The sequence below is a fragment of the Pleurodeles waltl genome, chromosome 11 (genome assembly GCF_031143425.1).
Source record: "Pleurodeles waltl isolate 20211129_DDA chromosome 11, aPleWal1.hap1.20221129, whole genome shotgun sequence".
NCBI classification, from domain to species: domain Eukaryota; kingdom Metazoa; phylum Chordata; class Amphibia; order Caudata; family Salamandridae; genus Pleurodeles; species Pleurodeles waltl.
This window is the reverse complement of record NC_090450.1, coordinates 632,281,532-632,309,457: the sequence shown is the minus strand read 5'-3', so window position 1 is coordinate 632,309,457 and position 27,926 is coordinate 632,281,532. Positions and strand designations below refer to the sequence as shown.

At 43.1% G+C, this 27,926-nt stretch overlaps 1 protein-coding gene across 1 annotated transcript in view; it reads right to left on the bottom strand.

The window, feature by feature from the left end:
- The window catches only part of DOCK5 (dedicator of cytokinesis 5), a 799,955-nt gene that overhangs the window by 94,484 nt on the left and 677,545 nt on the right, over positions 1-27,926 (bottom strand). Inside the window, exons 43-48 of the mRNA XM_069214140.1 lie at positions 26,365-26,449; positions 25,231-25,317; positions 17,385-17,561; positions 16,422-16,505; positions 10,455-10,592; positions 3,179-3,333 (exon numbers count right to left, since the gene is read on the bottom strand). Coding sequence (XP_069070241.1) covers positions 3,179-3,333; positions 10,455-10,592; positions 16,422-16,505; positions 17,385-17,561; positions 25,231-25,317; positions 26,365-26,449 — 726 coding nt within the window. The remainder of the gene's footprint in view (positions 1-3,178; positions 3,334-10,454; positions 10,593-16,421; positions 16,506-17,384; positions 17,562-25,230; positions 25,318-26,364; positions 26,450-27,926) is intronic.

The window sequence follows — 27,926 nt, the reverse complement described above, 5'->3', positions numbered from 1 at the left end:
CTCCATGTGATTTTGTCCCCATAGTCCTCTAAATAGTCCCATTAACAGGATAAGCAAAACATTTAGAAGAGCATCTTTAAGGTCTCCGACTCTATATTGCCTGCTACAGTGCTGGAACGATCCCATCAGAGCCCTAACACGTGAGCCTGCGTGGATGGTGGGATGTTGCCAGATTGAGACGTGGGCACTGTAACCGCAGCCCAAGCGTTTCTCTATGCATTCTGTCTACCCCCACTTTTTTTCCTGGTGCGCAGCCTGCCCTCCTTCGACAATATTCCCCCCACACCCCCATGAAGGAGCACCAATACCATCTTGATAGACAAAAGAGAAAAGCCCTTCCCTGCCTATGACCAGGGTCTTCCTCTGCCCTGATACCACTTCATCTCCCTGCCACATTTAACAGCATCGACCATCAGGTGTCCATTCAAAAACCGTCTTCCTCAGCAGTCCTTATTGACCCTGCTCTGGAAAGGCTCACATCATTCCTATCCAACAGTACTCATCAAGTCAAAATGGATCTCTTCCTCTCAAAATCAGCCAACATTTACAGTGGTATTCCTCAAAGCTCCAATTTGTCCTATTTAATGTCTACAAGGTAACCCTGACATCTATCTTGGCCATCAATACGATTGGGTATTAAATGTATGCAGACGACACTCTGCACCTCCTAAAGAGCGAAGATGAACCTAAATACCTATCCAAGTTATCCCACTGCCTTCCCCACATCCACTGGTTGAGGCAGTACAACTGGCTGCGCCTTAATGGTGAAAAAAAACGGACATTTTGACTCCTTGGTAATTTAAGTCCATCATCTTTCTTCCTTTCATGGCCAAAATTTAACCAAGATTACAATACTCACAACAATAAAGCCTTGAATCTCGTAGTGACCTTGTCCCATTTGGATTACTTGTCTTGTCTGGATTACTGTGATTGCCTCTAAACAGTCCTCCCCAAAACATCCCTCACTAAGCTATTTGAGTACTAAAACATGCTGTGCAGTTCACAAGGTACTAGGAAAGAAAGAACATTATCACACTAACCATACACTCAGATCCATCAATTTGACATCCTTTAAAATTCTCTGGATTGATAAAAAAGACACAACATGATGGAACCACATCTCCAACCTACTTGTTCCATATCGACCTACTTTATGTCTCAGATCCGCTAACCGAAGACTGTGGTCACCCCACTTGTTCCAGGCCCACAAGATTCAGTGGCCACTCTTTTTTTACCAGTGCACCTCCCTGTGGAATTCTTTAACCACACATCCACCTAAGAAGTGAAAATGACTACATCAAATTCTGGAAATCCTTGAAGACACACTTTTTTACTCTGGCACTTGGGTAATCCTACTGTTCTAGGAGCAGTGACTCACAGCAATACAGTAGTCCTACCAGTGAGATGCGTAGGCTGGGCAGCACTTTACACAATGATATGGACTGCTGCACACCTAAGGCTTTGACAATGGTGTAAACTCTCGAGCTGTGCTATTTTAGTAGATGGATTATGTGGGATCTATTTCTATATATTGCACCTACTGCACACTCACTTGTGCCCACTTGAGCAGTCAAAGGTCACCAATTTGGGTGGTTAGTAATGCTTAACAAAAGCCCTAAATAATAATAATAATAATAATAATAATAATAACGAAACTAACATGAAACAGTCCTATACATGTAAAGATAATGTTAATGCATTCATCTTTACTGGGAAGGCCTTGTTAACAATTAGAACTAAATAGCAGGCCACTGAAAAAAAAAAATCCTGTTAAATTGGTTTGATTTGTTCAAAAAATCACCTGTAAATGTGACATAAGAACTAGGAGCCTAAGGAATGGGAACATGAGCCCTAATAAAGAAAAGGTTCCTGCATAATATGAGGCACCAATGGGAAAATAAAAAAAGAAAATAAATGAAGTTAAAGCTTGAAAATATGCAAGGCTGCCGGGTTGCTATTTTCACCCAAATGTTGAAAATTCAAAATTGTTTTGAAATTCTTTCCTACGCACATACTGGCATTTCTCAACATTACAAGAGAAAATGCCTGTATCTACCTTTAATCTGTATTTTAACAAGATGTTTAGCCAGCTAGTTAAAATGTGAAATTTATCAGTTTCATCATCCCTCTCCTGTGGGTCTGGTGAGTGGATGATTAGCCTGCAACCACACAATAAGACTGCCACTACCCCTAACTCCGGTAGATCACAATAACTGCCCTGATAAGCACAGAAACTGAGAAAATATAGGCACTTCGGGTATGGTGCAGAGTTTGAATTCGGTCTCAGCACTGCATACAGTACAGCTAAAGTATATGGCCAGACAATCCAAATTTGGAAAAAACTAAGCATTTTAGAAACTATTGTGAAATGTACCTGTGCAGGAATGTAAAACTGCCCACAAAATATATCAAAAAGAAACAGGGTGTTACAATATAATTTGTGCCTGAATAATTATGTTCTGTGTAGTAGACAGAGGTACTGTTCTAGGGGAAAGTCAGTATTACTTATGTTTTCTAGTACTTGTATGGCATGAGAGGGCAGGTAATGTAGCAACATAGTATAAACACTTTTGCACTTGGTTGTTGAGTGTATGTCTGTAGGATACCCTATGCAGTAAACTCTGGGTGGGGTGAGTAAGTTTGTGACACGTTTTTGTAGTTTCACAGCAAAGTTGTCATTGCTGGTATACAAGCCAATGCTTGCAGGTGAAATGAGAAGGGAAGAAGTAAGCTTCAAGCACCACTTAAAAAAATTACTATGTGTTTTCCTAGCAAAAAGAGGCAGTAGTAGGGAGAAAGAGTGAATTTGGGAAAGAAGGTGGGATATCCAAGTCAGGCATGTTAGTCTGCACAGCTATATATCCAGGGACTGCCCAAACTAACTATATGTCGAACAAATCTAACATGATCTACTAATCATGTCATATGATTGAACCACTGAAAAAGAATGTTTTAATTTCATGAAGGATTTTCACAATCGGACTCATGAATGAGTTCTTTTCTGAGGATTGGAAGTAGGAATGTGTATACTGGTGTCTTGCAATGGGTTGTTGTCGACAAGGATTAGGTCTTTTCACAGGGGGGCAAGAAGATAGAGGCATGCAAACTAGTGCACTAGCAGCTGTCTTATATTAAGGTCAAAGCACACATTTTGAAAAAAAAAATGATCAAAACAAACCCATCAGATCCTGGTCTCGAAGAAGTGCTGTCAGATGATGTAGATGATGTGGAGATGACAGAAGTGGTTGACAGTCTCCGGAGAGTGGACGACATGATGTAGGGTAGCACCACAGAACCTGAGCGGCTTGGCTTCCTGTCAGTTAGTGAGGAAGGCTATTGAAAACAGAAATACATACAAATTAGTTCATGTTAAAGCTAGTGACTCAAGTAACATCCTAAGAAATGTACACACATTTCAATCTAATGGTCGATGGGCCCTGAGGTATTAACTATGCATGAATGCTTGAACTAGCAAACAAAACAAAGCAAAGCACAATAGTTTAAGAAGATAAATGTGGCAAAAAATACTTAACTCTAATTGTAGATTGCTCATCCCACGAATATCACCCAGGTGCCAGACTGGATCTAGAAAACATCACGTCAATGCCATTCTGCTCCTAAAGTGACAAACTGAGCTGAACACAAATACTACCCATGTGTATGGATGTCAGTTTATTTCAGGAACTCTTCTGTGTCCTCAGACAAGGAGCCCATCTTCAAACTGAACAAGACAATGTGTGGATTCCTAGATTGGGACCTTTTTAGATGGAAGAGATCATACCACAGGTGGGACGGTGGTGAAGGATCTGCAGTTAGAGTACTAACCAGAAAGAGCATTACTGAAGCTAAGGTACTTGTTCGTCTGATGGATAATTCTAATCACAGATCCTACTGTGTGGATGCCTCTAACTTCAGATCCTTCATCTTGCAAACAGATACTAAAGCAGTATCTACCAACGTGGTATGTAGGCCACGCTGGTAGATACTGGTTGGTAATGGCCCAAAATAAAAAGTACTGCAGGAGTGAGTGGGCAAAACTACCCAATCAACTGACCTGACTGTCGAGACAATAGTGTTTTGTAGCCATTTGCATGGATGCCCATATAGCTGTCTGACAAATAATCAGGACAGGCACTCCACGTGACAACACAGTGATAGCAGTCTTTACCCTGGTGGAGTGAGCCCTTTGACCTTTTGGAGGCTCATACTTAGCCAATGCATAGCTGCTCTTAATGCAGAGGACTATCCATTGAGACTTGGTCTGTTGGTGCACCACTTTGCCCTTCTTCATCCTGAAGAAACCCCCGAAGAGCTGATCGTCCACCCGATGTTCTATGATCCAATCGCTATAAAGTGCCCTTTTGGGGTTCAAATGATGTAATATCTCTTGCTCTTTCGAAGGAGGTAGAGCAAAGAAGTGTGATGGCTTGCTAAACATTAAAAGGTGTCATGACCTCTGGCAGGAATGCAGCTCGAGCCCTTAATACCAATTTGTATGGAAAAAGAAGTGGTATGGAGGGCTGAACCAAAAGGGCCTGCAGTCACCCACCAGCTGTGCAGATTTTATCTCAACCAGGGTGAATAGGCGCAATGAGCAACTGTGCATTGGTCCAAAAGGGGTACACATTAGAAACATTAGAATCCAATTTAAATCCCATTGTGGCATCACCAATATGTGTTTTGTAAACCTTTTAGAAAATGCATCACCACCAGAAATTTGAATAAAGACGATTCGTCCTGCATACATAAAGAGGCCAAAATTGCCAACTGGTATCCTTTAACTGTGTATAGAGCAAGCTCTTGATGGACTAAAAACAAAGCAAACAACAACACATCTGACAGTGTTGCCTACATCAGCCAACTGCAGGCTCGGCTGCGGGACCCTACTCTGCTGTTGCAACAGAAGGTTCTCATAAAGTGGCAGCCTGAATGGAGCACAGATGTGCCTGGCTAGAAGCTTCAGGTACCACACTCTCCTGGCCCAATCTGGAGCCACTAGAACGACTGTCCTCGTCATTCCTGATCTTCTTAAGAGCCCCGAGGAGGAGAGGTAGCAGTGAAAAGCATTCAGGAGTCCAGTGCTCCTCTCATGATAGAATGCATCTCAGAGAGGGAGAGTGCCTGCATGGGAACTCTAGGGAACAAAAGTGTTGCCACTGAGCATTCTCAGTGGTGGCAGAGAGTGAACCAGGGTTCGCCCTGACCTTTAATGATCCAGTGAAGTGGTGTTCCATCAAAGAGATCCCCTGGTGATTCAGTCAGCTCCCAGAGTCGGAGAGCCTCTTGGCACAGAACCCCACCCTGCGCTGCTGGTTGCAGTACCAAATGCCAGGGGTGTTGCTTATGTAAACTGCACCAGCCATCCCTTAATGTATGGGAGGAAGGCTTTCAATGCCAGGCAAATCACCAGCAACTCCAGCACACTGATGTGGATCTCCACCCGAAACCAGAGTCTTCTGATCTGCCCCTCTTCCAGGTGATCTCACTAACCTAGTAGCAATACATACGTCACCATCATCAACCCTGAGTTGACAGGGAGAGGGGTCTTCCACTGGACCAACTGCAGTCGAACAGCTACTTCTGCTAGTCTTTTACTGTCTCCTCCTACATCTGAATGGAATGTGGCAGGTTCCCTTAGTGCTGAGCCCACTGAGACTTTAGGGCCCACTGCAAAGCTTTCATGTTCCACCTGGCATGGTCGGCATGCAGGATGCAAGAGGCTAATATTCCCAAAAGCCTCAGAACCATCCTCACTGAGGCGCACGACAGAGGTTGGAACATTGGGATCATAGTCTGAATGCCCTTGACTCGTTGTTCTGGAGAAAAGCACACTGTATCCAGGATGCCTCCAATGAAGAGTAGGCTCTGCAAAGGAGTCAGATGTGATTTTGGCAAGCGATTGAGAACTCCAAAGATGTAAGGAGGTTTGCCGTCATCTGGAGGTGGTCCATGACAAGCCCACTTCAACAGCCAGTCATTGAGATAGGGGAAAACTGGTAACCCCGACCTCTGAAGATTGGCACCGATCACTGCTATCACCTTTGTGAACACCTGAGGGTAACTGGTGAGGGTGAAAAGGAGCACGGCAAACAAAGTGTACCGGGCCCACCACGAACCGCAAGTAGCATATATTGGCCTGCAGAATCGAGATGTGAAAACTAGTGCCCTGCAGGTCCAATGCCATCATCCGGTCTCCAGGAGCCAGGGCAGAGAGAACCTAGGGCAGAGGGAGCATTTTAAATTTGTCCTTGCTCAGAAATGGCGACACTGGTGCCAATGGCCCATCTGATGGAATCAGTGGTGTCCAAGCTGCAACAAGTTGTGCAGTTGGCTGCATCCTGACTGCCCTGTACAGCCTAGGTTAGGAGAGGGAGGAGATCTTCAAGAATACCTCACGTTATAGGAGCCACCAAAACTCATCAAAGGAATAGCATCCTAGCAGACACCTGAGATTCACAGCTTGTTGCAGACAAGACCTCTTTTCTGAATGTCTCCATCTGTTTTGACTCCATATCGTGGGGAATAGTAGGGAACGTTAGGGATAATTTTGCCAGCAGATACCTGCACCACCAAGCTTTCAGGGGAAGGCTTCTGAGATAAAAATACCAGGTCACTAGGGCATTGTGGTAGCATTGTGCAATCTGGCAGCTGACCGAAGTTTGCCTCACACCCCCAACAAAGTCTGAAAGGGCCTTATTAAAATGTAAGAGGAACTCAGAGGAGGTTTGCCCATGCTGAAGAATCGACTGAAAGTCAAAGACTTCACCCACCCTATGCATGACTATAGTGTAAGAAGCACTCTCCTCAGTGGCAGGACCAGAAGATGAGAGAAGCCCCATCTCAGGGAAGGTGTTATGGCCACTGTACCAATTCTCCTCATAGTATGGCTCGCCAATCTTATCACCCACATCGTTATCAAAATCTGCGTGAACCAGACAATGCAGAGTATGTGTTCTTTCTTGTGAAAGGTCAGGTGGAGGAAGAGGTGCCTGGGTCAAGGTCTAACCAGCACAGACTTGCAATCAAAGAGTACAATGGGTACCTCGTCTTTTAAGGCATTGATGGAGCCTGTATCAGTATTGAAGCTCAGGAACTGCCATGAATCTTGGCGCTGAGGGCGGAGTAGGAACTGGAGTCTGACATGGTTCCATTGTGGGCACGAAGGGTCCAACCAGCGTAGAGGGTGAACCTGCCAGCAGTATTCTGGATGGAAGGTGCACTAGAGGGAGTCTGCAAGTATCTAAAAGTCAGAACATGGTTTCATTAAACTTTTTGATCTGTTTTGGCATGAAAAATGGCCTTAGTATCTCAAGTTGTGCCAAAGCAAGTTGAAGGATAGGTTTCATCTCAAGACACTGTGAATAGCTGGAAGGGGTTGAGGCCTACTTAGATTTCTTGGTTTTTTTCTTCACCTTACCTGACCGCTTTGAGCAAGATGAACAACAAACCCTGGAATGACTCTTGCAACTCGTGGATCTGGACTGGGACCAGGATCGAATTTTCGACATGGAGCAGAACCATTGTGAAGTCCTCCGGTGTTTGACAATGTAGATTTTTGCCTCACAACCTTGATGAGATTCTGTGTCAGACATTTGTTTTGTGACAGCCTCTACAAGCTTTAAAACCTGTCATTTTGGGAGATGACATTTCCTTGCACAGTTTTTAGAATTTGAAAGAGGTAAAAGGTGTCTCAAAGAGACGAGAGAAAGCTCCAAATCTGCGACTGGTGGTGCAGAAAGAAAGGAAGTGACAGCAGTGCATGTGAGTGGGACCTTTAAAGGCTTTGCATGCAATTTCGGGAGCAGAATGGCATCAGTGTAGAGTCACACGGTGATACTTACTGCTGAAAAGTTCCCAGATCCAATCTGATGCCTGGGGAATATTCAGAAGGTGAGGAATATGTTGCTAGAAGCCTCTATCAGAACAGTTATTTTGGCTTCATTGCATTGCTTTTGCAAAGCTCTTATATTTTCAAAGCCACAAAAAGAATCTTTTCAAAACGGATTTATTTATAAAGGCTTTGGCATTGAAATGTTTGAATCAACATTTCTTATCGGAGATTTCAATCTATTCTAGTGCAGTGAGGTTGTGATGTTGCTTTTGACATCTGTCCCCATTTATCTTTGCACATTGCAAACTCAGTAGAATATGTATTCATAGCCATGCCTAATGTTCATTTCTTTGAGTTGTACCTCAGTTATTGCAAACTTAAATACTTGTTTTGTAGCATTATGCCTCCACTCATCTGAAGTCAATGGCTTATCTCCCGTAGATGTTTGTGCATCATGTATTTAGTTATGCAGATGGCCTCTTCACTTTGCTTTTTAAACAGCTATGTTGTTTATGAGTTGTCTTTTTCACTAGGATTAGCTACTTAGCAGTGTTCTGTCTTTTCACCTGCAGTACTCTCCCTTGCTTGTCAGTCTAACAGGCTTCAGTTCCTTAATGTGTCATTGTCTGTAACCACCTGGTCCAGCTAACCCAGCCACATGACATATTAAATGAATGACCTGTGTGCAGGTTGTCATACTTAGTTACTCCATTTCTCTGATGAGCTTTTGAAAAAGAGAAACATATGTCAGGAATGAACGTAAATGAATGGGAAAGTGAGAAACTACAAGTACTGTAATGACAAGTTCAAAATGAACCCAAAAGAGGTAATACTCCCTTTGCTTCACTTGGTGTACATATTTATAAAAAATGTGAATCAAGCCGATTGGTATGAGTGCAACCATACTGCCTTTAAGGATATCCGATAATGTCCACGACAGAGCTTTGCCTGGCGTTAATGGCAGAGTCCCCATAAGGATTTGATACTTCAAGCTAGGAGTTGTTAGCAACAGTGGTAGATAAAGTGGAGAACATAGATTGGTTTGTAAGGAAACCTCATCTCCAACCTCACCAGAAGATGGTAAATTAAGTGAGGGTCTGAGAGACAGTCAGAGGATAAAGGTGGACATCCATCTGGAGGAAGAAGTGGCTGAATAGGGAAAGATATCTGATGGACAGAGGCTAGCTCATCTCAGAACTCTATGGCATAAACAAAACCCACAGCTATGCTCTTTACTCTGGTATCCACCATAAAATGTACTTTGGTTACTGGGTCTAGGAGTAATGGTATTTTAAGAGCAAGACAGCTCCTGTAAAGGCACAGGAGTGAGATTCCTTGATCCTGCTGGGCCAGATGTGTGTAAAGGTACAGCGTATTTGGGATCACATCAGGCCAAAGGTTAAAATGGAACCAGAGCAAGTGAGCTAGGCACATTTCAAGGTATTTTCTATATAATGCATATATGTTCCAACCTGCTAAGACTAAATGATAATCTGAAATTGTATAGCATGGGGTCCACCAAACCTCTTCCCATATTTACAGAATAAATGTGTAGAAAAAGAATCATCGATCATGAGAACCTTTGTGTAATGACTATGACAGACCTTTGGCTGTAGAGCAATCCACTCTGCTGCCTCCTTGAACATGGCAGTTTGCAAGTGGGAACAGTGAGCAAGTTCCAAACCCTACACTTTTTAAAGAATGACCATTCTGTTCAAAGCATTAAACAATGCAACATATGTTTCCAGGAGCGAAAACTAAGAGACTGAACATCCCCTTCAGTTATCATACCACCAACATGAGGGGCAGAATATGTTTTTAAAAGGCAAGACAAAGTAACGGTGCACAGTGTGCCCTTATTTTTTGTCTGACAATACTGGAAACCATAGTCTACTAAAACTGTACAAAGAGTTGCCCTGTATTACACATTGTACCATATTACATGTCTTAAAGCATCCAGTTCATGACATGTTCTATGAATATCCCACTACATCAAGCAGGAACCAACAAATTATAAGCTGTCTGTCCAGGAACTCAGACTGATACAACAACCAAGCTCACTCTGACTGAGAAAGGTACACCATCATGCCTTTGGTCTCCTATTAAATCAAGATCCTGTTTGTTAAAATTCTTCATCCAGCTTCCTCATCCATTGGACCTCCTGCTATCCCCAGACATTATCTATTGAAAGCTTATGTGGCCTGGCCAACCTAGCTTATCTATATCAACTTCATTGCTGCTAATGTGACAGGCTGGGTGTGCCTCCTAACTAATCAGCCAATAGAATTGAAGTAGATACTAATATTGTACGTCCATTATAGGAATGTACAGCAACTGCCTATTGGACTAAGTTGTAACAGGTGAGAGCAATGGTACATTAGAAACAAGAAATGTATTTAACTGTATTCCATGTGGTGGAGAAAGCTAGACGTTAAGACTTGAATTGGTTTGCAAAAGAGGAAAAATAAATGTTACTTAAAAAAATTAAATTTTATATGGCTTTATGTGAAAATTAACATTGAGATCAACAAAAATGCTGTAACATACTGCAGTGTCCTCACAGACCATGTTTATTTACTAACTTAAGAGAAATAAAGATGTGTTTATAATTCTGTGGTATTACCAAAGTTATAACGCCGTAGAGCTTCTCCACTTTCTCCTTCAGCTCCTTGAAGCAGGATGTCAAGCGCTCATGCAGAGGTTTTAGCTGCTCTGTGAGCTTCACTCCATGAATCCTGAGGCCTTGATTGAGTAAAGGCATCTGAAAAATCAAGAGAACTCAGAATATTAGAGGCAAGACCCCCAACAACGAGAAACATGGATCTGTGAAAACCGCAGCTGCCAGTCTCATCTGAAAAATCCTCATTAACACTTCTTTGAAAGCAAGCTAAGTAGCTAAGTCACATACTCGGCATCGTCCTACCACAGTAAGAGTGCTCTTCAAATAGCACCGAAAATGGACCAATGGCACTCTCAGGGATATCCCCAGCTTATGAAAAAGTATGTATCTTTCTATCATGGTATTTACCCATTGGACAAACAAAAACATACCAAACAAAAAACAAAGTTGAACCTATATTCAAGCATGTCAAGCCACTAATATATAAAGATGAGTGTAGAAAGAAGGCCTCTTCTATCACCGTTGCCCCACAAAAGAGGGCTTGGAGGCCTTTTTCTTTGAGATTGAAGCAGTCAGAGGTTCTAAAGCATTAACAGGGTGTGGCGAGAGTAGTTTACTACTTGTGTCCCATGGCTCAAATACCGCTTTAGGTTAAATTGGATAGCCTTTAGGCAATTGATTCTATCATATTAGGTAGACTGACTGGTCAAGGTTTACGACAGACGGAAGTAAATCTTAGAGACTCAATCTGTATGATACAATAAATAACTCCTACAAATGAATGAAAAAGTTATATAACGAAAAAAACTTTATTAAAAGATAAAAAACAAAAGCATCATTTCTGAAGTGCGTAAAGTGGTCATAACCATGTAGCCAGAGCTAAGGATTAAGCTGGGGAACAGCATTAGAAGAATAAACTGAACAGTGCCAAGAGACACATTTTAGAGATTTTCAAAAGCCATATGATTTAGAGATAGCTCTGAGGTTTGGCAGACAAGCATTTCAGTATTTGGTTGCCAAATACTGGAATATGCGTCTTTCCACCTATGGTGGAATAAAGAATACACAGGACAACCAAGAGATCTGCATTGGCCAACCGCATGGCAAACACACATTAGTAACATCTGAAATGTTTGTGAAGAAAGGCGGACGAGACATATATACCTTGTGCAAACCCAGGTAAATGTTACTGCCAAACCATGAGGCTTGTGTGATGGTTGTGCATTAATCCATTGGTGGCACTGGAAGAAGTGCCCTTAGAGTCTCAAGAATATGGAAACAGGTAAACATTAGCTTCTGCAGTTCGGGAGTAAAAGACTGTGTGACTGAAGATCATTTCAAAACCACACACCTGATTAACAGGCTCTGTGGGACAGCCCAGAGAAAATGGACCCAATTACTGGACTTAAGTAAAGAGGCATCTCAAATTTTTTATTTTTGTCTGTATTTAGTTTTATATGATTGTTAATACACCATGGAAGCATTTCTAGAGGCAAAACTGAACTTGTGCCTAAAGTTGTGAGGTAAGAGGCAGTAGTAAATCAGCAGAAGAGTGATGGACATGCAAAAAATATTGCTGGGCATCTAAGTATAGAACAGAAACACATTACGACTAATGAGTTGGGCCACTGGCACTATGTAAAAATTACACATTGTGGGGCTTAAAGTTAAGGGCTTCGGGCACCAAATGGGTATGGATGAAAATAGAGCTGCAATGAGGACAAGTCATCTGCTGTTCCATTTATAAAGGCCAGCTACCTAACCCTGAAAAATATGACAGGAGAGGAAAACCTGACATTCTTTACACTACTGGGTCCAAAATACAGCCACAAATGACTTTATGTATCCTTCATACTAGGTACTAGAATTCTGGTTAACATTGAACCCTTTGACCAATGTTATCCAATGGGGGATGTTTGGGTGGATGCAGGTATTTCCAACAGACAAGACATCTAAAAACACACATTCTCAATAAGAACTCTGGATAAGTCCATCCAGCACCAGTTGGTACTCACAAAAGAGCAACTGTATGATGATGCACGCCATCCAGTTTTCACACCCTTTCAAGAGGATGTAATAGTCAGAGAAATATAAGCTGAGTATTCCTTTGCGATAAGGCCCTTCTACCCTTGCTATGTATTTGGAAATCTAGAAAAGTAGGACATACTAGGTTAGATCCATAATATCCTCTCACTCACCTCGTGTACATATAGCTACATCTGGAGAACCACTGTTATGGGAGTTAGGCACAGCACAGAAAAGGGGAGATTTGGCTTCACTCAGGCAGGTGAAAATTGCGCTGAAATCAAGTGGAACTGGCTGGTTAGCCCCCATTCCGCAGGCCCACCAGCTTAATGGAAAGGACGGAAGAGTGAGTACATGGAGGCTAGGATGACCGAGATGGGCATCACCACCCTAGCACAATAGAGACCACCTTCCTCTGCAGCAAAATATTCATTAATCAAGTTGCACACATAAAAACCCACACACTTTACAGGCATCCATTATAAATGTCCCAGTCACAAAAATGTTAAGAATTCAGATTTTGGGTTATATGTAAAAGGACCTGTGCACGATTATATGATGAGGCCACCACTGTCAATTAGAGCGTTAGCATGGGCTGAGAAGACAGTAGCAATTATAACTCAATAAAGGACATACCTTGCTCAACTCCAATGTTGCCAAAAACACAGAGTAAAAGGGAACACCTCCAAAAGGCTTGCTTGTCTGTCAAGCTCATGTGGGGAAAAATACAGAGAGTTGTCCACAATACAATAAAAAAAAAGGGTCAGGCATCACAACTCTGACAAAGCCATACAAAAGACTTGTTTGTCAAAACGTTATTTATGAAAAACATTTTATGTCTGTGAAGCACTTGTCACGAAGATTGTATGAATTACAATGGGCACACATCTTTTCAAATTACCATATTTTGTATAGTTCAAAAACACTTCATTCCTGTGTGCAAATTATGGTTTGAAATTCCTCAAAAATAATGATATCCTTAACTTTGAAAGTAGGGAGTAAAGGTCTCCGGCTTGAAAATCTTATCCAGAGCCTGTGCCTCACAAATAATAACCTTAAGTTGTCAGACAAAAGGTCCCCCAGCTCAGCAACTCTGTTGGGGGCATACCATTTCAAACTGAATAATTCCTAAAACAAACTGATGCCTTGATGTGAGTAAGAGACCTCTATAAGAAAATGAAAATCAAAGTGGAAAGATGAAAAAGAGTAAAGAAGAAAAGGTAAGCAGGGATGGGGGTATAAACAACATGTGGAATGGAGTAAGAAAGGAGGACAGGGCCTTCTGGCAGAGTGCCCTTAGAGTTGGAAAGCATGGGGTGAAAAATCAGATAGGTAAATCCAAGCAGGCCCATTTACATCAACTAGGGAATCTCTTCAATGCATCACATGCTTTTATTAAGTCATGTCTAAATAGGTTAGGCAATGGACCACGTCCAGCATTAAAACAAAGCACTCAAATAGTGGGTCAGAAAAAAGCCCTCCTGCAGTTATCTGTAAATTATCAGGTGATATCAGGTATATTCTCTTTAATGAAGCTGACGGTTGGCTGCACTCCTTGCAGCTGTACATTCTCCAGACGCCTGGCTGCACTCCTTGCAGCTGTGCATTCTCCAGTCTCCAAATGTGTGGTGCCAATAAGTCTTTACTGCAATTTATCTCCAAGTTCACCTGCAGTCTTGCATTATGTTGATTTTCTTCTTCCAGTAGCTGTGCTTTCATGAATGGGTAAATCCATCTGCCTGAGTCTCCAAGTTTTAGCATGGGAGGGTGGGCATATTTGCTTTTCTCTCTACGTCCTCACCAGACTCCATCTGTGTCACTTAAAACACCCAGTCCTTCCTTTATAGTGCACAAAATGTCATGAACTGTTGTGAGATGGTTCCTTCAATCTTTTGCAATAGCTTCAACAGTACTCCAAACATGAGACCTTCCTCCAAATGTTTCACTGTCAATTTCCTCCTCAGGAACACTTCTCTTCCCAAAACCAGACTGTGCAGGGTGGAACTTTCAAGGTCTTTGCAGGTTCGGACATGTAGGGGACTCCCTATTTCAACTGGCACACTACTTTCCAAACATTGCACAGATAACATTTTAAGTGTTCACTCTGGCACCAGATATCTTGGATGTCATATTGGCCACATCTAGACCGACGGTACAAGGCCAAGGAAGGGGTAGAGTGAGCCATCCTCTGTAATTTTCAAGTCTACCTTAAAGCACAATCCTGAGCAAAAACAGAAACATTGTCTGTGCTGCTTGCCCTATGCTGCAGAATGTCACTTAACAGCCTCTAGTCGTTCCCTCAGGCCTCCAGTCCCTAGATTAACTCTTCTGTGGCAGGAGCAATACCACAACTTAACCACCATGTTGGCTAACCGGCCATGCCCCTATCAACTAACTCCTACCCGCTTTTGGTTTAGAACCTTCGTTCGGGTTTCATGCAAAGTGCACTATTATTACTTGGTGCAGTTGCACATTAGAAGAGTATTAAACAATAACATTTTGTACAGTAGAAGCAATGACCAAGGGTAAAAGAGTGTGAGGGTGCCCCTTTAATACCTAACTAGAGAACATTATTTTTCTTGCTTATATTAGGGCCCAATGTAACCTTGCTGTCCTACTGAACGATTTCTTGAAAGCATGGATGTGTAGATGCTTCTGCATACAAGCGCACTTGTGCATATCATCATATTATGGCCATAAAAATGTAGCCCTGGAGAAATTGGAGAGATCACTCTAAAACCTAGCCCTCGATACACCATACATAGCTCCCCACAAGGCACCTATACATGATGTTCAACACAAGGACTAATCGGAAACCTAGTGAGATGCCCAGATCTCAACACTTACGTCACAACACAAAGTACTGCTCCTATTCCCAGTTTGTGCAGTAAGATGATCCACAGCCTATCCTATTCATCTTCTGTGTCTAATGGGATTCTAAAGCAGCTAGTTATTACTTCCAATTTATAGATTCACTTTCATAAGAGAGCAAAATAGGACTCGTGTGCGTTTTCATAATTTTGCTATACATTAATACCTGTCACACACTTTTTTTTTAAACAGAAAAGAGAGCACAAAAGTACAAAAACGCTGAACGAAATCAGGACATACAAGGAAATTCCTACATGCCCATGTTTGCTCTTCTGAGTCTGCTTGAGGGGAACTGCTGTAGTTTCATAGCATTTGTAATACAAAAAAATGAATGGCCGATGTTTGGAAGTATTTCTTGTAAAAGAAAATATTAACTTTCTTCTGAGGAGTTCGTGTCGCCAGGGAAATAAAGTAATCTGCAAAATACTATGGAGTTTATTAAGTTCTAAACCTGGACTTGGGCATCAATTAAAACACCTCCACCTACGTACGAGTGTGAGAAGATGACAATTCCAGTAAGACAACACATGCTGAAACAAAGTGTGGTCTGCAATGGTTACCTCAGAACCATGCGGCATACGCTATAATGCCATACAAATTGCAGAACGTGAAATATGGCAAATATCAATAACATAACATTTGATTTTGAATGCAGACCCAGAAGATCTCACCCCTGTGTCTATTTTGTGCAGAGGGCTGCAAAGGGTGGTCACCGGCACTCATTTGTGGGAGCCGGTGACTGATTTTTCACCATCAGACTTTGACCGCTTGAGAAAGGCAGAAAAGGAAGAGAGAAAAACGAAAAACTGGGAAAATGGGAAAGGAAAATGCTGGGATGAAAAAGAACCTGAACCTGCAACATAAAGATGAAACAACAGGAGGTGCAGAGTTGTGGACGAAAGAGGCAAGAGGTGAATTAAGGCTAGGCAGTCTTGGTATTCAGCAACCTTGACATTGGCATAGGTTCCTAAGAAAAACTGTGGCGCCTGCACTTTTTAAAAAGCTAATTTGGCACTGCTTTACACACTAACGTGCCATTTTAATTTGCTTTTCATAGAATAACTGGCATAATACCTGTAAGGCAATTAAATGCTTCAGCAGTTCAATCTTCTCATGGTCCTCTGGGTGTTCTTGAGCATACTTTTCTGTGAAAAATGCCTAGAAAAGGAACACAGAGCCAGCTTATTTTTTCATACACATAAGATTTATATGGCAAAGCTGTGGTCTCTTGGTGTGTTTACATTCCTCTTACTACCTGCAGAACCTAACTTTCACTTAGTGTGAGTACACTCCACTTACTGCCTGTGATGTCACAATGAGAAGGGAACGTTGCTGCTTGTTGGTAACGTTTACATTTCATGAACTGCCCACTATCTTCTATACAGAGAAAGAAACATAATTTCCATTTTGCGTGTTTAAATTCCTCATAAGTCACACACAGAGAATGGATTGTAGCTTTCAGTTGATGTGTTGGTGTGTGATGTGATATACACAGGGAAAGGAATGCAGATGGCAACTCGTGTTTTAACACTCCTCTTGCTGTCTGTGACGTAACACACAGAGAACAGAAAGTAGCAGGCAACTGGAGAGTTTACGCTTCACTTGGTGTTCATGAAGACACAGAAAATGGAATGTAGTTGTCAATTTGTGTGTTCAAACGTCTCATATTGCTTGTTATGTCTTATAGAAGGAATGAAATATAGCGGTTAGGTGGGTGAGTTTACATTCATCTTAGTGTAACACAGAGATGGAGGAATGCAACAGCCATGTTTACACAATTACTGCCTGTGCTGTAATTAAGAGAATGGAATATAGCTATCAATGTGTGTGTGTTTACACTTCAATTTCTATTAAAGAGGTCATATAAAGAGAGTAAGGTGGCGAGTTAGCCTGTTTACATTGTTCCTACAGGTTCTGATGCCATGTCTTAGGCAATACAACACAGCTGAAGAAAATGGAGGCGGACAATGTCACATTTACTCCTTTCTAACCCATACGATCTACTCTGATGACATATCTGCATCAGAATTCGCTCACCTTTTCATAGTTCGTGAACCCACCCATGACGGCTGGGTCTACAATCCCATTCAGTAGCATGGAGAGCGGGTGCACAGCCAGCGTTCGGTCACAGGCATGCTGCTGGACGATGTTACTGATTTTCTCATTGGTGAGTTCCATAGTTTCGATGGCGTTCTCCAGAGGACTGATTTCTTCCTGACCAGCATCAATGACAGAACAAAACATATTAGAACTGTGACTGTTATATAAGCTTCTCTCGTCTAACACAACTACACGAGTGGCTGGACTTATCACGAGAATGTGATAGCTAAATGGCAAAAACCTGCTCACAAGTAGTCCTGTCTTTTTCTACTTTTATGAACCCATCAGTACATTTATGAATTTTACCACTGTCTTTAGATGTTTTCAAACCATTGGAAAAGATCTCTATGCTAGTCAAGCTTTGTTCCAATACAAAATATTCTCCATGATTTTTGCATCTTAAAATCGCTGCCCGCGCAGTGACACCCTTTATCAGAGGTTTATATACTGCCTAGTCATGGCACAAGCAGAAGGTACAGGTAAGCAAATATGGATGTCTGTGCTTTTGGAGAACCCAGTAGAAAAGTAACAGTCTACCTTCATGAAGCATGCTCGGTGCTGATGTCTAAACCATCCTTGTTGTGCCGTTCAGTGTTGGAGTGGTTCAAAACAGATTCAAATTGAACAGCAGAATTAAACTACCTAAAGGGAACCTGTGTCCTGGTGCACCGTAAATTTAGAGCGCATGATCATGAGTAATTCTTGCCACACTGGAAATCAAATGGCTTTGAACAAAAAGGTTTAATATTTTTAATCCAATGCACATAGCATGAGAGTGCACAGCACGTGATCTATAAAAAACACATGCTTCAAACACACAGTTAAGAAAGCATTCTTTGAAGAAATCATAATATGTTTCCTTAATATCGTATGTCAATTTATAAGGATCTTGTTGTAATGAATTCCATTATGTAAAGAAGAGTTGCCTCTGTCTTCACAAAAACAAATCCTTAGCCTCACCCTAATCCATATTATGCCTAATTCTAACATAGCCTGGCGACATAATTCTTTCTTAAATCTTTATTCCTTTTCTAAGTAGAAATAATTCAAAAATATATAGCTTCTAGATTATGTCTTCGTTACTGAAACATAAATAATCAATTTAATACCCGTTTATCGTTAGTACATTCTGTAAATAAATCGCTGTACAAGTGGTTGTTTCTCACTTAAAAGTTTGCATACCACAACCTACACTTGGATGGAATCTCTATGGTTATAAAGTGTTTAAGTGCTATATGTGAATACCTCTGGAGAAGGTTTCTTTTCTACTGTTCAACATAATGGATCTGTTTATATAATTTTCATACAGCAATCGCCTTGAACACTTTTACTGAAACCAGAAAAGAAAGGTCCCTGACCCAGCTTTACCCACACCGCTGCATCACCTGTGCTTCTGCAAATCTTTTTGCTTGTTACCCTTTTTTTCATTTTTTTCTGCTCTTCCCTCCATTTATTATTTGCTTGCTTCCCTGTATTCCATTGTTTTTTCTGCTCTTGCCTCTAATTTTTTCCTCCATGTTCCCCTATTTTTCCATTGTTTTTTCTGCTGTTGCCCGTTTCTTTCCTCCATTTATTAACTGCCTGTTCAACTGTTTTCCATTGTTTTCTGTTCTTGCTTCAATTTTCCTCCATTACTGCCACCTGCCATCCGTTTTCGAGCTTCCCGCCTAGCCCTGTTCACTGCTTCCCAGCAGCCTTCTCCCCTCCCAAGACCTATTTTATAGAGGCTGCAGTGTGTTCACGAAGCGGACATGGCACTTGTGTGCCAAAGGCAAGCCTGTCTGCACTCGTCTGCGCCTGGACCGCGCCCGAACCCCTGGTCACCAGGCCCACCTGCAGATATGAAACCTCCAGCATCCATGCCCTGAATACCAGACAGTCCAGCAAACACTGCCACCACGCTGCTCAACACTCTACGTTAGGACCATTCTCCTGTGCTAGATGCACCTTCTCCTTCACCAGCGAGACCACCGTCACACCACAGAGCAGCACGCTGAACTCCCTCCCCACTAGAAGAGAGGCACCAACTCCACTGCCTACTCCTTGACATGTGCTCTATGTGCAAGCACTCTACCGAACTATGGGACCTCATCACCACCCTCACACACCTGACATCATCATCCTCATCCAGACCTGAATCAATCCCTGACAGGTACAGAATCATCCATAAAGCGACCATACAGTGCACCACCACCACCGACACCACCACTCCCAAGGAACATCTCAACTTCAAGCTCCACACTGACAAGACAACCATCAGAGGCACCATCTCACACCAACCCCCGGGCCTCGCCAGCTTCTGCAACACCAACTCAGACTTTAATGTGCCCCTCTCCTTAGACTACATCTTCCCTGCCGACCTACATTTCCACATCAACAACCATAACAACACTGCACACCTCCTCGACAGTATGAGCAGCCACAGACTGACCTAGATCGTCCATGACCCCACACACACACTACAGAACACACAGGACCCCATTTTCACCTCCAGCAACCGCCAGTCACAGCCACGTCACAGAGCTCACAAAGACCATCTACTCCAGCATCTCTAGTCAAAGCACCACCACCCCAAGATGAACAGCGACCCCACTGCAGTTGGAACAAAATTTCCGAGACCACCTGGATGGCTGTCCTCAACACCTCCTTCAACCGTGTGACTGCCACCAACCTTGCACAGAAAATAAAGGTGTTCAATGTCTAGATCCTTAACTGCGCCAATAGCATCGCCCCGATAGAGAGCAATAACCAGACAAAATCCTCCAAAAGGGACAGCTGGTACTCTCAAGAATTCAGAACAGCAAAGCGTGACAAACAGTTGAAGAGGAAATGGCACGTTAGCAGACACCTCCGACACAGCAGCTTTTGAGATCTCCCTCAACATCTACCACTGCCTGCTGAGGGCAACAAAGATGACAGCAATAGTCGCATGCATCGAAACCAGCGCCAACACCAGCAAATAACTTTTTAACATCATGAAGAGATTCTCCAAACAGGCGGCCAGCGAAAACAACATCACACCCTCACAAGAGCGGTGCACCAACTTCGCCAACTTCTTACATGACAAGATTGCAACTATTTACAGAACTTCCAGCTCCAACCTACACCTCCAAATGTCCTTGACAGATTCACCTCCACCACAGCCGACATGAACCACAGACTGACCACCTGGAACCTCCTCGCCACTCAGGACAACACCACCGTCATGAAATCCATCTGCCCGGGAGCTCTCACAGACCCATGCCGGCACCACATCTCCATTGTTGGAGTCCAAAGAATCGACCAAGAGTTTACCACCATGCTCAACACCTCAATCACAACCACTACATTTCCTGACTCTTGCAAACAACAAAAGTCAGACCACTACTCAAAAAACATTCCGCCCAACCCACTGACTCAAGAACTACTGGTCAGTCTCCTTCCTTCCATTCCCAGCCATGGCACTGGAAAAGATCATCATCAAGCAATTCATAACACACCTGGAACAGTACCAGCTACTCAACACCTCCAAATTCGGCTTCCGCAGCAATCACAACACCAAGACCTTCCTCATCGCAGACACCAATTACATCTGAACCCTCCTTGACCGAGGAGAAACAGGAGCTCTGTCCCTCCCTGACATCTTGGCAGCCTTCAATACCGTATATCATCACACGCTGATCAAAAGACTTCAACCTCATCGGCATCCAAAGGAATGTGCTTAGATGGATCAATTCCTTTCTCACCGGTAGAACACAGAGGATCCGCCTCCCTGCTTTCATCTCCGAACTCAATTAGATAGGCTGGGGTGTCCCTCAGAGTTCCTCCCTCAGCCCCAGGCTCTTCAACACACATAAGATCCCGTTGGCCAACATCATCAGATCCCACGGCCTCAACAATCTTCTACACTGATGACACCAAACTCATCCTCTCTCTCACCGATGGCCCCACTGTAGGAAAATGCCACTGTTGGCATGGTCACCCCCTAATGTTTTGCCTTTTGTTGATGCTAGCTATGATTGAAATTGTGCTGGGACCCTGCTAACCAGGCCCCAGCACCAATGTTCTTTCCCTAAAACTGTACCTTTGTCTCTACAATTGGCACAGCCCTGGCACACAGATACGTCCCTTGTAAATGGTACCCCCTGGTACCTGGTCCTGTGGCAAGGGAAGGTCTCTAAAGGCTGCAGCATGTATTATGCCACCCTAGGGACCCCTCACTCAGCACATGCAAACTGCCTCAGAGCTTGTGTGTGCTGGTGGGGAGAAAAAGACTAAGCCGACATGGCACTCCCCTCAGAGTGCCATGCCCACAACCTACCTTCCTGTGGCATAGGTAAGTCACCCCTCTAGCAGGCAGGGTGCACTATACCGCAGGTGAGGGCCTAGCTGCATGAGCACTATGCCCTTACAGTGTCTAAGCCAAACCTTAGACATTGTAAGTGCAGGGTAGCCATAAAGAGTATATGGTCTGTTAGTTTGTCAAGCACGAACTCCACAGTTCCATAATGACTACACTGAATACTGGGAAGTCTGGTATCAAACTTCTCAGCACCATAAATCCACACTAATGACAGTGTGGGATTTATTGAGAAATGCACTCCGAGGGCATCTTAGAGATGCCCCATGCATGCCATACCAAATGCTAGTGCTAGGCTGACCGGTCTCTGCCAGCCTGCCACTTCCAGACTAGTTTCTGGCCACATGGGGTGAGTGCCTTTGTGCACTCTGTGACCAGGAACAAAGCCTGACCTGGGTGGAGGTGCCTCACACCTCCCCCTGCAGAAACTGTAACACCTGGTGGTGAGCCTTAAAGGCTCAAGCCTGGTGTTAAAACATCCCAGGGCACTCCAGCTAGTGGAGATGCCCGCCCCCAGGACACAGCCCTCACTTTTGGCGGCAAGTCCAGAGGAGTTAATGAGAAAAACAAGCAGGAGTCACCCTCCAGCCAGGACAGCGCCTAAAGTGTCCAAAGCTGAGGTGACCCCTTCCTTAGAAAATCCTGCATCTTGGCATGGAGGATTTAGCCCTATAGGATTAGGGATGTGCCCCTACTACTCCCTGTCCCTGAGGGTGGCACAAGGAGGATGTGCCACCCTCAGGGACAGTAGCTATTGGCTACTGCCCTCCAGCCCTAAACACACCCCAAAAGCTAGTATTTAGGGGCGACCCTGAACCCAGGAAATCAGATTCCTGACGAACTACGAAGAAGAAGGACTGCTGACCTGAAAACCCAGCGGAGAAGAAGGAGACGACAACTGCTTTGGCCCCAGCCCATTCGGCCTGCCTCCAGATTCAAAGAACCTGCAACAGCATCGCATCCAACGGGGCCAGTGACCTCTGCTAACGCAGAGGACTGCCAAGCAAACCAAAGGACTAAGAAACTCCTGTGGACAGCGGCACTGTCCAAAACAACAAAGAAGAAGCCATCTTTAAAGGGACTCCAGCCTCATTCCGGAAAAGTGAGTCCCCAACACTCTACACCCGACACCCCCGGCCCGGGTCCAGAGGAACCAACACTGCAGTGAGGACCCCCAGGTGACTTCCACGGCATGTCCACCCTGAGATGACCTCCCTGCACCCCCACAGCGACGCCTGCAGAGAGAATCCAGAGGCTCCCCCTGCCCGCGACTGCCCGGTAACAAAGAACCAGACGCCTGGAAGAAGCACTGCACCCGCAGCCCCCAGGCCCTAGAGGAACCTACTACCAGTGTAGGAGTGACCAGCAGGCAGCTCTCAGCTTTGCCCAGTCAATGACTGGCCCGAGAAGCCCCCCTGTGCCCTGCCTGCATCACCAGAGTGACCCCCGGGTCCATTGATTTCAGTCACAAAACCCGATGCTTTCTTTGCACACTGCACCCGGCCACCCATGTGCCACTGAGGGTGTATTTTGTGTGCCTGTTTGGGACCCCCCCTAGTGCTCTACAAAACCCCCCTAGTCTGCTCCCCGAGGACGCGGGTACTTACCTGCTACCAGACTGGAACCGGAGCACCCCTAGTCTTCATAGGCGCCTATGTTATTTGGGCCCCTCTTTGACCTCAGCACCTGACCAGCCCTGTGTTGCTGTTGCTGTGTGTTTGGGGTTGACTTGAACCCCCAATGGTGGGCTGCCTATGCCCCGGAGACTGAACTTGTAAGTGCTTTACTTATCTGCTAAACTAACTTGTACTTACCTCCCCCAGGAACTGCTGAATTTTGCACTGGGTCCACTTTTAAAACAGCTTATTGCCATTTCCTGCCTGTGTACATTACAGTATTGTTGTGATTCAAAGTTCTATACTTACCTATGCCAAGTACCTTACAATTTATGTGGTTACTTGAATTCTGAATCTCATAGTTCTAAAAATAAATTAAGAAAATAATATTTTTCTATAAAAAACCTATTGGCCTGGAGTTGAGTCTGAGTGTTTGTTCCCATTTATTGCCTGTGTGTGTACGACAAATGCTTAACACTACACTCTGCTAAGCCTAACTGCTCCACCACACTATCACAGAACATTAGTATTATCTATTATTGCCACTATCAACCTCTAGGGGGAAACCCCTGGACTCTGTGCACAATATCTCTCACTTTGAGATAGTATATACAGAGCCAGCTTCCTACACCCACCAAGACTAACTTTCACGGTTGCATGACTAGCTTTGTCTACTGGATGAAGAACTGCCTACAGCTGAACACGGACAAGACAGAAGTACTGATCTTCGGCAGCATCAGCAGCCCATGGAACGACTCCTGGTAGCCGTCAAACCTACGACCCACGCACTCCAACCATACCAGAAACCTCAAAACCATCAACGACAATAAACTCATCATGAAATCTAAGAACAATGCCATCTCATCTGCCTGCTTCCTCACTCTGTTCATGCTACATAAAATCTTCAAATGGTCACCTCTGTACACCAGGCGCACCATAACACAGGCCCTCATCACCAGCCAACTAGACTACGGCAACACACTCTATGTAGCAATCGCTGCCTACTTCCTACAAAGACTTCAGATCATTCAGAATGCTGCAGCCAGACTCATTCTCGACCTTCCCTGATAAACCCATATCACACCTCACCTCAAACAACTCCACTGGCTCCCCATGCACAAAAGCTGCCAATTCAAGATGCTGACCCATGCACACCAGGCGCTACACAACCAAGGACTCGCCTACAATAATCACTGCCTTAACTTCCACCAACCATTGAGAAAACTGTGCTCCACCTCCCTGTCTCTTGCCAACACTCCCCGCATCTACGGAAGCAGAAGCTCCTTCTTCCACATCTCAACAAAGACCTGGAACATCCTTTCCCACGCAACTTCAGTCCATCGCCTCTCTTCTAGAGTTCCAAAGAGCCCTCAAGACCGGGCTGTTTAAATGTCCTGCAGGGACCTGCAAGCACCTGGATACCCTATTGGGTGATTAGCTGCACACTATAAATCCTGATTGATTGAAATAATTTTTTATATATTTACCTCAAACTACATTAAAGTGAACTCACACCCTCATCACTCAGGTGAAAGAGGCACAAGTTGAGGGTCACCTTATTTGACATGTTTCTCAACCTAAGTCCAAAAGGAGTGCTTACATTATATTCCTAGACCAAAGTGTGAACAGACATTCATGAGCAAGAGAGAGGACACATGTGACAACTTGTGATATTACTATAGCAGCAAATTATTTTTAAAAAATGGTCCAGTAGTTTCCAGCTTTAAATGACTACAGCCAGTTTGAGGTACAAGTTTGTGTTGATCAACTGACCCCATAAATGTCACCAAATGAACAGAAACCAAGTTTATTCAAAAGCAGTACTTACGACTGAAGTATGCTTGACCTCGAACCACTTAAGGATTCCTGGAAACTTGTATGCAGTTGTGTATGTCGTTCTCTCAATCCACATAGTCTGTTCAAGGAAAATTAAAAGGCACTATGAGGGACACAGTTCTTGTCATGACTGCCACCGGACGTCCTTTTACTCAGAGACATTTTGAAAAAAAAAAAAGAACTTTAAATCTTTCCACCAGCTGTATATCATTCGGAGCATTTGTAAATAAAATTGTACAAACACAAATAAGGGATTGTTTTAAACTTTAAATGAATTATGGTATCACATCCAACAAGACTTATGCAGCAATTCATGAGCCAGCTAAAGATCCCAAGTTAAGCAATTAGCCTTAAAAGAAAATAAACTTCACACTTCTCTTATTCCATCTTGCCACTCAATGACCCATAATCTCATTTTCTTTCTTGCAAACTTTGATTTACTGTCAATGCATGAAATGACAGGAACAGAGCTGCTAGAGAATGAAAGTGACATCCATACTTTTCAAACAAAGTGTTACTGAGATCAAAGGTGGCCACATTGAAGCACATTGCACTATTCAAGACTAGGTCAAAATACTATATGTATCATCAAAGTGCCAAATAAACTAGGAAGACCGTTAACATTAACAAGTGACAACCTTCATGGAGATATCAGGACACTTTCTGAAATGTGATCCCGGCAGGACTGGGAAATACAGCAACAGCATAGTAGAATGCAAAGCGGTGATGAGATAGTGTGGCAAATCAGTGAGTGACTGCCCCTCTCTGAAAAAAACGTAGGGAATTTGGGTACGCAGAGAGGTGCATCTGCAGAGCTTAGTTAGGATCTCCTTCTAGAAAGCCATAGGTGGTTCAGAAGCAGGACTATTTCTAGGTTTCAGTGATAAGAAGCAGCCCGTTAAGAGTGAAATATATTATGAATTTCAATGCAATCCAAAGCCTCTGTTGTGCTAATACCAATGGATGGAGCAACGGCTGTTTTGTTGTTTTCCTCTACAGAAAGTGGAGGCGCATTAAAGAATCGCAAAGCCCCCTCACACACACATACACCACTACACATGTGGACATGCTTCAGACTTGCAATGTTGAGCTGCAGTGGTACCAAAACATAAGATGAAGCACCTACTGCAAACTCGTTGTCGGGATCCTTTGCTCCTTTCCTAAATGGCCGTGAGTACCGGAACTGCTGCACTTCATTTGTTCTGTAATAGCTGAAACACAAAGAAAAAACAAACACTTGAAATGGCTTATCAAGTCCTCCAAACTTAATTCAGAATATCTGCAGGTGTTTCTAGGCCAATATGTCTACAGATCCCACCAATCAATTGAGAATAATCTATCAAACCTGGCAACATTATGAATTTTCTTGCTTGTAGCTGGAAGAACAGCTTTGCGATATGAGCATCCAGTGCATGCATACCATCAGCACCTTTGCAAAGACTGGTCCTGTACTGGTATTTCATCTTTCAAAAATCATCACACAAATCATATGAGTTGCGAGAGAATTTCAATTTAAAACTTTTCCACTACACATGTAAGCTACTTAAAACTCATCTGTCTCACCACACAAGGAGGTACTACTACACACTCAAATTTACTATTACTGACACCAATACTGATGGGAGATTGTTACTTGCATTCACCACCCTTTCTGTATAATACTCTCGCAACTATGCTTCTGAGTCTGCCCAGCCAAAATTCCCCTTTTAAACCATTTTGTCCTTGGTAATCGTTCACAGCTGAATGCTTGCTTCTTATAGTCTTCATGATGCGTCCATTATATATACCATTTATCTTTTCCTTCAAGGTTTATTTAGGTTATCTTGGAATAGACAGAACAGGGGTATGAACAAGAAATTTAGCAGATAAAGATAAAAAAGTAAAGATCACTGAAATTACAGAAGAGAAACTAGCAAATACGAGTAACAGGTAAAGTTTGGTCTTAATAAAGATTAAGCACGAAGCCTACATTTTATATAAATTAAGTCAAAATAAAGAAAAAGGAGGAAACAAAGTAGTCCCGTCCTAGGTGGATTAAGACAATAGAAATATATAGTCCTTACGATCGCTAAAGCAGACAAACAGAAAAAGGTACACAAAAAGAATCAGCAAAAAGTGGTAAATTACAAGAAGATCTAGGTATAGTGTGCATCAAAATATGCGTGAAACCTAAAAGAAGAAACCATACATTGTTGATACTGATTTAGAATAGTACCAACTGGCGATCATTAGCAATATGTTTGTTCATAACATTAGAATTTGTTTAGCATTTGATTACTTCATGTATAAAATGTGTTTGTATATTCTAGGTTCTTAATTATAAAAGGAAAAAACTGCTTCAAAATAGTTTAATAAAAAGAGAGGAGGAAAAACAACGCCTGTGGGTCAGAGCATAAGATAAAATGTGAAATAGGCAGTAAATCCTTGCCAAGAAACATATAAACAGCAAGCCGAACGGCTGAGGAGGGTACTCCATGAGAACCTGGACAGTCTGTAACTGCTCTTTACATGTGGAACATGTATCTCCTAATCCGTTCACAAATCACCCAGCAACTCAGTTCGAAGTAATCTAACTTCTACTCACCACCACAATCAAATTCCTTGGAGTGCATAGATAAAAATAACACCACTCCGGGCATATATGTGGACAATAATCACAATTAAACTATGGTTGACTACTCTTGACCT